This window comes from Chelonoidis abingdonii, chromosome 22, assembly GCF_003597395.2.
Source record: "Chelonoidis abingdonii isolate Lonesome George chromosome 22, CheloAbing_2.0, whole genome shotgun sequence".
Lineage (NCBI taxonomy): Eukaryota > Metazoa > Chordata > Testudines > Testudinidae > Chelonoidis > Chelonoidis abingdonii.
The window spans coordinates 30,022,445-30,034,316 of NC_133790.1; the positions used below are offsets into that span (position 1 = coordinate 30,022,445).

At 45.9% G+C, this 11,872-nt stretch overlaps 1 protein-coding gene across 4 annotated transcripts; it reads right to left on the reverse strand.

Moving 5' to 3' along the window:
* Positions 1 to 573: 573 nt before the first annotated feature.
* LOC116817855 (uncharacterized) lies at positions 574 to 10,532 on the reverse strand. 4 transcript variants are annotated; one of them, XM_032768308.2, is made up of 4 exons: positions 10,307 to 10,532; positions 7,302 to 7,420; positions 4,963 to 5,063; positions 574 to 3,726 (listed from the first exon to the last, which is right to left on the reverse strand). In XM_032768308.2, exons 2-4 carry the CDS (start codon positions 7,361 to 7,363, stop codon positions 2,045 to 2,047), a joined length of 1,845 nt encoding a protein of 614 aa, XP_032624199.1. In that variant the 5' UTR covers positions 7,364 to 7,420; positions 10,307 to 10,532; the 3' UTR covers positions 574 to 2,044. The 4 variants fall into 4 exon arrangements, with proteins under 4 accessions (XP_032624199.1, XP_032624196.1, XP_032624200.1 ...); XM_032768305.2 differs by having other exon boundaries at positions 9,374 to 10,532; XM_032768309.2 differs by lacking the exon at positions 10,307 to 10,532 and having other exon boundaries at positions 574 to 3,723; positions 7,302 to 8,649.
* Between the last annotated feature and the right edge of the window lie 1,340 nt (positions 10,533 to 11,872).

An 11,872-nucleotide genomic window follows, 5' to 3' on the forward strand; every position in this document is an offset into this window, starting at 1 on the left:
TTACCATGACACCAAGATGAGGACAGTGAGCTGCGGACAGAGTGCATTGACAAGATAGTGAGAGTGAGACAAAGGCAGACAGCCCTGCTAGAGAACACAGCAGCACTAAATTCACAGGCAACCCAACTTAGCCATTTGAGGACACTGCACACTGGGAGCATCCCTTCCCAACTCCAGGAGCGGGCTTCTCCCTCACCAGTCTATACCACACTGAAGTTTTCGATTTAATTTTTTTTTATTTGTACAAACAGCTGCACAGAGGTGGGGCCATTGAGCTGTTTGCTGATGACATCACACCTCTGGCCAATTAAAAGCGCCAGTGGCTCAAATTGCAATGCTTGTACCACCCCAGCATGCTTCAGCTGACTATGCCATGTTGAACATCCACCACGCAAAGGAGCCACTGGAACTTCTGCCGCTGTAGCCTTCCTCTACTCAAGTTGCATGCAAATACTGATGGTTAAAAACTAGCCCAGCCCTTGGAATGAAGCAGCACGTCTGCTCATTTCACTTACAAAAAAATTTCATTGTTTTCTTCCTCAGCTAAATGATTAATTCCTCCAGACAATTAGCAAGTTTGATAAAATACAATTTTAATTCCAAAAATTTACTAATTTTTTTTATCCTTAAGAACAAAAAAATACAACAGCCTGCTGGTGTACTGTCAGATCGGATATTACCCCCTCCCCCCAAATCAGACAACCAACACCGAATATTTTCCAGGGATGTGCCCAGCCTAGTGTTAAAAGGCCCAAGCAACATGAATCTCCAGTGAGAAGTGATGAGATTATTCCACAGCTGTTCTGGTATCTCATGCCTCTGCAACTACAACCCAAAATTACATTTGTTTCTCTCTTCTACAGAGGCACAAAGCAAGAGTCCATGGGACAGTTGGGAATAGAACTCAGTGTTGGACTCTCAGTCACAACCTCTAATTCATTAGTGATATTCTGAGCTAGACTCAGGCAAGATGACTGTCCAGTGACACTCCCAAAAGCAAACATCTCTATACTGTTGTCTTATCTTCAGCACCACTCACGCTAGCTTTCTTTACCAGTGACAACTTGTATTTCAGATCACTTTTGCCCATATGCAGCAATTTTCCTACCTAGCCTGTTGATTTCTACACATATGGGGTGCCTAATCCTCCTAGGCTCCTTTGACTTATTTCTCTTTCATCAATGGCGTTTGCAGCTTGCACTAGTTTTACACTATCTGAATATTTAATAACCATGTAAGTTACTCCCTCTTCCAGGTGGAAGAGTCCCAATGACAGATAATTGAATACATGACCTGAAAGCAGAAGCTAAATAATCACCTCTGATCCATTCTTGTAACCGGGGGAGGGAAGGGGGGGGTGTCTATTCTTTCTCTGCACATGGACAGGTATCAAGTTGCGGTCTCTTTCCCATTTTTAGGGGACCTTAACTATCACTTCAGGCAATCAACGCTTTGTTACATACTGTGTTGGAATCCTACACTTGTAAGACTTTGCCAATATCGCTATACCAATGTATTATACCAATATACAATACCCTCAAACTGCTGCTAGCTTCGACTCAGGTGATACTGGCAAAATAGCATTTTGCTGGTATAGTTTATTACAGTGTCCGTCCTCATCCCCACACAAACAATAAATTCTACTGGTAAAAGTGCAAATTTTGACAATGTAACTGTGTCCACATTAGGGGCTTTTACCAGCATATTGTTCACTCACAAATCACACCTCATCACACCCTTAATAGACATAACTGTGCTGGCAAACTCTGTAGTGTAGGCATAGTTATATCGGCAAATGAGTCCATTTGCCAGGATAGTATACTGTTGGGGAAACTGGTATAATTTATACCAACAAAACTGTTGCCAGTATAAGAAGGTCAAGGCAAGTTTCCTAGAGACCTTAATTCACTTCAGTATAGTGAAGTTGAAGGACAACATGACATTTCTGACTGAAGGTTCTCTCACCCATGGAATATTTATAGGATTTTCCTTCTGTGTGAATACTCTTATAGTCAAGAGTGTGGCGTTCACATGGAAGCATCTCTTACAGGTTCTCCCTGGTGTGAGTTCTCTGGTGTTTAATAAGGTTGGAGCTCCGACTGAAGGTTTTCTCACAATCACTGCATCTAAAAGGTCTCTCCCCCGTGTGGATTTTCTGATGCTGAAGGAGATGTGAGCTCTGAATGAAGCTTTTCTCACACACCGGACATTTATAAGGTCGCTCTCTAGTGTGAGTTCTCTGATGTTGAATTAGATGTGAGCTGTAAATGAAGCCTTTGTCACAGTCAGCACACTTGTAAGGTTTCTCTGCTGTGTGGTTTTTCTGATGGAGCATAAGCTGTGAACTGCGACTGAAACTCTTCTCACAGCAAGGGCATGTGTAAGGTCTTGCCACATGGTGGGTTCTCTTGTGCTGAAGAAGGCGGGAGTTGCTGTTGAAGGTTTCCTCACACTGGCTGCATTTATAGCTCTGGTCTTCCACGTGGATTAGTTTGTGTTTATTTAGCACTGAGCTTCGGCTGAAACTTTTCTTGCACTCAGGACATTTAAAGGGTTTTTCTTGCGTGTGGACTCTCTGGTGCTGAATGAGATGGGAGCTCTGGTGGAAACTTTTCTCACAGTCCAGGCATTTGTAGGGTTTTTCTCCCCTGTGCGCTCTCTGATGGAGGATCAGGTGAGAGCTCTGGATGAAGCTTTTATCACAGTCAGGACACTTATAGGGTCTCTCTCCCGTGTGGATTCTCTGATGCTTAATAAGATTTGAACTCTTGTTGAAGCTTTTGTTGCATTCGGAGCATTTATAGGGCTTCTTTCCTGTGTGGCTCTTCTGATGTTTATGAAGGTCCGAGACAAGACCAAACCACTCCTCACAGCCATCGCACTTGTAGAGTTCCTCTCCTGTATGCATTCTCTGATGCAAAATGAAATGAGACCTGATCAGAAAGGTTTCCTCACATTCCCCACATGTATAGGGTTTCTGTTCTGTGTGGATTCTCTGATGTTTAATAAGATTTGCACTCTGTACAAAACACTTTGCGCAGGTAGAGCATTTATAGGGTCTCTCTCCTGTGTGGAGTCTCCGATGCTTTATAAGGGTCGAGCTCCAGCTGAAGGTTTTCTCACAGTCGGTGCATTTATAGGGTTTCTCACCTGTATGGACTCTCTGGTGTTTAATAACTGATGAGATCCAGCTAAAACTTTTCTCACATTGGGGGCACTTGTGGGGTTTCACGCCATTGTGAACATTTTGATGCTGAATAAGCCGTGTGCTCCGAATGAACCTTTTCCCACACTTGTCACATTTGTAGGGTTTCTCTTGAGTATGCGTTCGCTGATGATCAATCAGCTCTGATCTCTGTCTGAAGCTTTTCTCACACTCGGTACATTTATAGGGCCTCTCTCCCGTGTGGATTCTCTGGTGCTGAAGAAGATGTGAGCGGCGAGTGAAGCTTTTGTCACACTCAGTACATTTATGGGGTCTCTCTCCTGTGCGGATAGGAATGTTTTGGCATTTGCTGAAAGGTCTTTCATTTGGTTTGGATTTCTCCAGGCTCTCATCCTCTATGTTCCTGTGTTGGCCGGCTGGTCTGTGTTTACTCTCACATGTATTTCCCTCATCAGAGCTATTTGCTTTCTCTCTTTGTGATAAATTCCTGTGCTCTGCCAAACCCTCAGAATTTCCCTGCTGATGATTCTCTTCAGTCTTCCACTTGATTCCATTATCTGCTCGAATAAATGGAGAATCCAGATGTTACTTCAACACGCAAAGGACACTGGACTCGTGAATGTAAAGCATATAAACATACAGTATATCATGTTGGCGTCCTGACTACAGGCTCTATTAGAAAAGCTGAAAATATTCCTTCCATCTCCCTTCAGCAGTGTTGTATGTACAGGAGGTAACCCTTCACCGGAGGCCACAGTGCTGAGTGCAGTGGGAGGACTGTGTCCAGCTTTGGGTGCTACACTTGTATGTACAGGAGGTAACCCTTCACCTGAGGCCACAGTGCTGAGTGCAGTGGGAGCACTGTGTCCAGTTTTGGGTGCTACACTTGAAGAAAGATGTGGACAAGCTGGAGACTGTCCAGAGGAGAGCAACAAAAATGATAATAGGGTTAGAAAACAATTTATGCAGAAAAGTTAAAAACAACTGGGCGTGTTTAGTCTGGGGAAAAGACGACTGAAGGGGGACCCATAACAGTCATTAAGTACAAGAAGGGCTGTTATAAAGACGACGGTGATCAATTGTTCTCTATATCCACAGAAGGAAGGACAAGAAGCTTAATCTGAAGCAAGGGAGATTTAGGTTAGATATTAGGAAAAACTTTCTAACTCTAAGGACAGTTAAGTACTGGAACAGGTTAACTGACAAAGCCCTGACTGATGATTTGGTTGGTGTTAGTCCTACCTCGAGCAGAGTGTTGGACTAGATGACCTCCTGAGGTCTCTTCCAACTTTAATCTTCTACGATTCTATTAACTAAGGAGATTGTGGAATCTGTCTCATTGCAGGTTTTTCAGAACAGGTCAAACACTTGTCAGGATTGGTTTCGGTTTCCTAGGACTGGGTCCTGCCTCAGTGCAGGCAGATGAACTAAATTAGTCTCTGAAGGTCCCTTCCAGCTCTACATTTCTATGATTCAGAAGCTCCCTCTCCACCTCCTGGCTTAGCTAACGTTTCAAAGCTCTACAAAGGGACAAGATAATGATATCTACTATGTCCTGCCATCCCACCTGACCACTCAGAAGTCCAAAGGGGGCGTGGGGGGGCTACAATCCAAAGCCAGTCAAGATAGGTAGGAATCCATGACAGACACCTGCCAAAAAGATGTAATAATGGCTGGCTACTAAGCTGACTGGAGGGGACAAAAGCTGTTTCAATAGAAGCTCATGAAATGCAGGCTTCTTTCTCAGCTCATTACCTGACTCAAAGTTTCTGAAGAGTTCATTAGTTATTACTTACCAGAGGAGACCCCTTTAGAAAAGCCTCTTTCCCTTGAATCCTGGTGAGCCCAGACACATGGCTCTTCCTCTCGTTCAATCAGGGACACAATGTCTGGTTTGCTGACAGGCAAAAAAAAGAGAATCACACAATGTTTTCTGTTACTTGGCAAGCACAGAGTATTTGGTATTTTGTAAAAGTCTCATTCAGCATTACTGCTTCCCAGGATTGTCCTTCCAATGGAGCATTTCAACCTGTCCTCAAATATATTAGCTGTCATATTGTTTGTGGTTTTGTTATTTTGCAACATTCCCTATTGTTTTCCTGTCCTCATTGGCGTTTGCAATTCTTCCCAGTTTAGCATCACTTCCTAAATCCATTGGCATGCTGCTTACCTCCCCATCCAGTGCAACGACCACCATTTTAAATGCTGGACCAAATGCTGCCGTAACCTTCTCCCAACCCGGAACATGGCTATTTGTTGTTAATTCTAGTTTGTGATCTTTGGACTATTTTATATCCAAGAAATTGTTCTCCTATCCCACCCAATTTTGGGAGGAAGGTTTTGCAATACTCTAGCAACTGCTTTACTAAAATACCAATATCAGTCTCTTTAATGGGTCTCTTTCGTCATATGATTCCCAGATTCAAAGGCCAGAAGACACCACTGTGATAATCTAATCTGGCCTCCTGCATACCACAGGCTATAGTCTAGGAGATAAAGGCCCCAAAAATGAATACAGCATTATTTAAGGTGAAGCTGTACCACAGATAATTTTGTAATGTTTTTTGTCTGTCACAGTACAGCCTAGTGTCTTAATTTCTTACTCAGTAACCACTACACACTGAGCAAACTTCTTCACTGATGTGTCCACAATGACACCTTGATCTCTTTCCTAAGAGGTTACAAGGAACTGGGATTGAGATTCAATGTATTTCTGCAGGAGAGTCATAAAAAGACAAACACCACATAACTGTACAGAACTCTTTGGCCACAAACGATTTAGATGAGAGACAGACAATTTCCTGGCTGATTGTCTGGATGTTGAATTACAGAAAATTGGAATTGCTTCTATTAGAATACTGACTCTTTCCACATGGAACATCCCTTATTTGCACCAATGCATCATGTACAATGACCCAGCAACTCATTTCTGCTTCTGAGCTAGACAGAGATGGAGAAGTACAGCCATTGTCCTAAACCGGAAAATATTGTAAAGAGAGGGATTAGAGCTACCTTCTGTATTTTGAGTCTCCATTGACTGGAGCAGATTCCCCCCGCCACCAAAGGAATGCAGGTGCAAACATGAGAAAAACCCTAATCTGAAGATCACTCAGGCCCCTTACACATCATGCCACTTCTGCAAACTAGTGAATACAGTAACTCCTCGCTTAACGTTGTAGTTCTGTTCCTGAAAAATGCTACTTTAAGTAAAACTATGTTAAACAGATCCAATTTTCCCATAAGAATTAACGTAAAGGGGGGGCGGTGTTTAGGTTCCAGAGAATATTTTTTCACCAAAGACATTGTGTGTGTATACACACACACACAGTTTTAAACAAAATTTAATACTGTACACAGCAATGATGATTGTGAAGCTTGGTTGAGGTGGTGGAGTCAGAGAGTGGGATATTTCCCAGGGAATGCCTTACTGCTAAATGATGAACTAGCACTCATCTGAGCCCTCAAGGGTTAACATATTGTTGTTAATGTAGCCTCACACTCTACAAGGCAGCACGAATGTAGGGAGGGGAGACAGCATGGCAGAGACAGACACACACACACTGTGTGAGAGAGATGCACATTGCCCCTTTAAGTACGCTGACCCCACACTAAGTACATTGCCTTTTTAAGAAGAGTAGCAAGTTGAGACAGCAGCTGCTGCTAGCAAGATCCCTCCATCCTGAGCCCTGTCATATCTCCCCCCCACACACACTTGCTCTGTGGAGATAAGGTACAGAAGCAGGGGAGGTGGGGCAGGAGCAAGGGGACACCCTGATGGTAGCACCTCTCTTCCCCTCTAGCTCTGCACAGCAAGCAGGAGGCTCCCGGGAGCAGCACATGGCAGAGGGGGGAGGAACAGCTGAACTGCCCAGCAATTGATAGCCTGCTGGGCGGCTGCCACACAGGGAATTTAGGGGAGCTGCCAGTCCACTTTCGTTCTAAGCCCCCACCAGCTAGCTCCAACAGACTGCTCTTTCTGCAAGCAGTGGACAAAGCAGGTGGCTGCCAAATAACGTTATAACGGAGCATTGCACAACTTTAAATGAGCATGTTCTCTAATTGATCAGCAATGTAACAATGAAATTCAACGTTAACCGGGAGGACTTTAAGTGAGGAGTTATGTAAAAATTTTTACCCAGTGAGATCAAAGTCTTGTCGTTGTCCCTCATCACGTCCTTCTACAGCAACTTCTGCCATCCTGCTAGCTCCTCCCACTACTCCTCAGGAGAGCTAGACAGCAATGTCAAACATAGCCTGAAATGAGAAATGAAACATGCTCTGGATCCAGACTCCCGGCTGCAACCTTCAGGCCGATGGGGGAGAGACACATGCCGTCCTTGGCACAGAGAGCTGTGAAATGAGGATGTGATTCCAGCTTGCGAATGCACAGAAAGCTTGTTATTACGTACTGACCTCCATGTTCTTCCTGTAGCTAAGAAGGAAGTGCAGCCAATATCTGAGGCCTACAACTGTCTTAGTTCTTTTTAGTGCTACGAGAGATGAACAGTCTGAGGTGCTGATCAGCTGCCAACTGATCAGCTAGTAGAAAGGCTTGATGTTTAAAAGAAAATATTTATAAATATTTTTACAAATACAAGGACCAAATTCCATTCAATTTGATTTGCGGTCTCTTGTTATTTATTATTCTAAAGGATTTGGGCATTTTCTGGGGATTCATCAAATTCTCTCCAAATCCCAAAATCACCATAGGGTTTTAAGCACTATGGATCTTCATTTGAAAATCCATCATAAAAAAGTGGAAACAACAAGGAGTCCCTGTGGCACCTTAGAGACTAACAAATTTATTTGGGCATAAGCTTTCATGGCATATAACCCACTTCATCAGATCCATGGAGCAGAAAATACAGTAAGCAGGTACATGAAAAGATGGGAGTTGCCTTACCAAGTGGGGGGTCAGTGCTAACGAGGCCAATTCAATCACAGTGGATGTGGCCTATTCCCAGCAACTGACAGGAAGGTGTGACTATTTTTGGTAGTGAACCAAGGTTATTCCCAGTTCTCTTCCTGTTTAAAATGTCTGTGGTCCACTCAAGGATCAAAAGCAAACCCATGTAACTTGGGCAACCAGCCACCATGCAAATAACAAACAGTGATCCATTGATGAGACCAACCCCATGGATGAAAATCTGTTGCCCAAAAGATGCAGCAAACATCAGAGGTAGTTCACAAATGAGTCATTCTCCAAAGTAGTAAATGTGCAACATACGTTAATCATAGAAAATCCTTCCAACAGCAAGCACTGTCAGCTACTTACTTGGCACATATTTGATAGATCTGGTCAAAGTTTTTCATTAAAAAAATTTTTTTTTTTGATAAAAATGGGGTTGTCAAAAAAACTGCACACTTTCTCCCACCCATCAAACATGTCTTTGGAGGAGGTGAAGATTTAGTTTTCAGAAACACTTTCAAAACAAATAAGTTCACGGAGAGGTTATTTTTCAGTATGTCTGCAATTATTTGTTTAAAATGGTGGGGAAATGCCCTCTTTATTTTTTCCTCTCATCACCTTCCTCCCCCATTTTCCTCATTAGAGAAGTGTTAGGGAGGAAAAAACATTTACATTCAAAAGTAACCTTTTTCCTTTGAAAAGCAAGTGTGGATAGTGCCTCTTGCTCACATGTTCAAGGTCACACTGATCACCAGATTTGGAGTTGAGAAGGAATTTTCCTCCAGCTCAGAATGGTGAGAGCCCCTAGGGTCTTTTCTGCCTTCCTCTGTAGCCTGAGGCACAGCTCACCTGCTGGGATTTCCTGTGCACAGCTCATCTAATCATTCCCTGATATCACAGGGACCTTGGCCTCACCTCCTGTTCTCTTTTTCTCACAGCCAAAATACTTTGGCCCAACTAAAGTCTTTGGGCTTAATACAATTAGTGAGATGTAATGGGAGATCAGACTCAAAGATCTGATGGTCCTTTCTAGATGTAAACTCTACAAAACTTTTTTTTTTTTTCCAATGAGAAAATGTTTTTCCCTCACTTTCTCTTATGTGTAATTTCTTACCTGTTTCCCCTACTTGGAAAAAAAGTGTGGGGGAGGGGAGTTTAAAAAGAAAGTGGATTTCCCCCACCAAAATGAAAATAATTTTTTTTCACTGAAACACACATTTTTGCATTGCACACACACACTTTGTTTTAAATTTTTTCCCACAGAACATGAGTTTTGACCAACTCTAATACTTAGTTACCAACAGCAGCTGCAAGATACAAAATCAGAGCTCTTCAGTGTCACTCAGATGAGACTAGGAAATCCCCAGGAAAAGCTTCTCCCAGGTGCAGCAGGGAGAGTTAGACAGTAACACTGCCATTAAGCAATGTTTTAAATACAGCTGGTTTGAAACAGGTTACACAGTTCAGGAGAGACACAGGTTACACTAGAATCCATCACTTTATCCTCTGTCCACAAGCAAAACAGTCCAAGCACTTCATTGTCAAAGCTCTACTTGGGCAGAGGTGTCTCTGGCCATTCCCCTTTGAATCAGGCAGCGTATGTTTCGCAGCTGTAGTTCGGAAGCCAGTGGGTCATCTGGGGCAGGTTTCACACAGGGACACTGCCAACTGAACACACTATTGGCTTAACTACAGACTTGGTTAGTTAGTTTTGATCTCGGGAAAGGAATAGGAACTTCAAACAAAATTCTTGCTTCTCCCTGAGAGGGTCATTCGGCAGTTCTACAAACCAACTCATTCATTCGCTCAGATCTGCACTGTCAACGGCAATCTGTCCCTCCACACACCCTGGGAGTTGCTGGTAGAGTACCCCAGTGCTGCTGTATGGCTCTGGGAGCAGACACTGCACCCCTCCTTATACTCCTGAAAGGAACAACATTTCCTGCGTCTCAGACCCCCAGGCTCCAGCCTGATTCCCAGCCCACAGCATCTTCCAATTCTCCTCTCCATGTGACTCCTAAATCCAATCCTTCTGCTTCAGGCCCCCGTTAGAGACCCAGTTCCTTTCCCCCACGCATCCCCCCAATTCACTCCTCCATACTCCACTCTTTGTATCTTTCCATTTTGCTCCCCCACCGTCCCTACCAATCATAGCTACTCATTTCACCCTCACAGCCAAGGCGTGTCCCAGTCACCTTGACCTCTCCTGGCTCCCGCCCCCTTTCTCACACCTATTGCTCCAGCTGGGGAAACTGGGGCATTTCTCAGGGCTTGTCTCCACTACGCGCCGGATCGGCGGGCAGCAATCGGTCCTAGAGGCGATAAATCGGGGCTTGTCTCCACTACGCGCCGGATCGGCAGGCAGCAATCGGTCCTAGAGGCGATAAATCGGGGCTTGTCTCCACTACGCGCCGGATCGGCAGGCAGCAATCGGTCCTTGAGGCGATAAATCGGGGTTTGTCTCCACTACGCGCCGGATCGGCAGGCAGCAATCGGGAGCCCTTCGTACCCTCCTATCCCAGGGGTCGCAGCCCAGCCGCCCCCATGGGCCCCCCATGGCTCACCCTGCCTGCCCTTCAGTCCAAGAGGCACGCCCTTCCCAGCCGCTCCTAGAACCCCCCTTACCCCATGGGCGAGGGCCGCGAGCCTGCCGAGTCCGGGAGCAGCAGGGACCAGCCCCCCGCCACGGCTCCGAGACAAGGGACCAGCCCCGCAGGGACCGCTTGTGCCCGGAGGAGCGGGCTACAGGCTCGGGCTCGGGCTCTCGCCCTTGGCGCCTTTCGGAAGCGGTCGACCCGGTGCGGCTTGCGAGCGCCGCGCCACCCCCGCCCGAGGGGACCTGACCGGCAAGCCCCTCCCCCGCCCTGTCCAGTCGGGAGCCCGGCCAGCCGCCCGGATTCTCCCGCCCAGCAGCGCCCCGGCCCGCGCCCGCCGGTTCACCCGCGGCGCCGCCATCGCGCGCCGGGCCGGCGCGTCAGCCCCCCTCGCACGCCGGCGGCTTGGATGGGGGCAGCAGGCCTGAACGTCGCCCCGCGGGCCCGGATCCGAACTCACAGACCCGGGGGCGGGGCGAGCGCCGTCTGATTACTCAACCCTGGCCCCCCTAGGGGCCAGCACCTGCCCGCCCCTTCTTCCAGGCCCCGCCCACTGCTGCCGCCCCCCCCCAATCGACTCGCTCTCGCCCGTCCTTCACTGTTTACACCGGGCGGGGGCGCCAGGGATTTCCTAGGACCCACCCTCACGTTCCCAGCACCACCTACCTCAAATTTGCCTTTGGTAATTGTAATTGAAATCGAAAAACTTACATATACCTTTAAAAGTTCATACAAGCAGAGAGCAAGACCTTTCACATAGCAAGCCTGAGTTGACCCCCCTTAAGTTAAAACACTTTTATATAGTTTAATACTATTAGAAATGTTTGAGGCATAGCAGGTTTGGTGGAGGCTGGCAGCTTGGACCTCCATGCTAATAACCTCACACCCTCTGTGGGGTCCTGAGCCTGTTTGAGAACCTCTGACGACACAACAAAAACACTAACCCAGAAACCTATCACCTGCAACAAGAGGGCCGTTGGCAACGTCTGAATCCATTATCTAATTCAGGGAACACTCATAGGATCCAATCCACATCCGATAACTATCAGAGGCTAATTCACTTGAGCATCTATCAAAGTGACTATACCATTATGTGCCGCAATGTCCTCTGCATGTATGGCGAATCGGAGCATCTTCACGCCACAACGATATAATGGACCGACCAAATCAGATGTAAGAATTATAACATTCAACACCAGTACG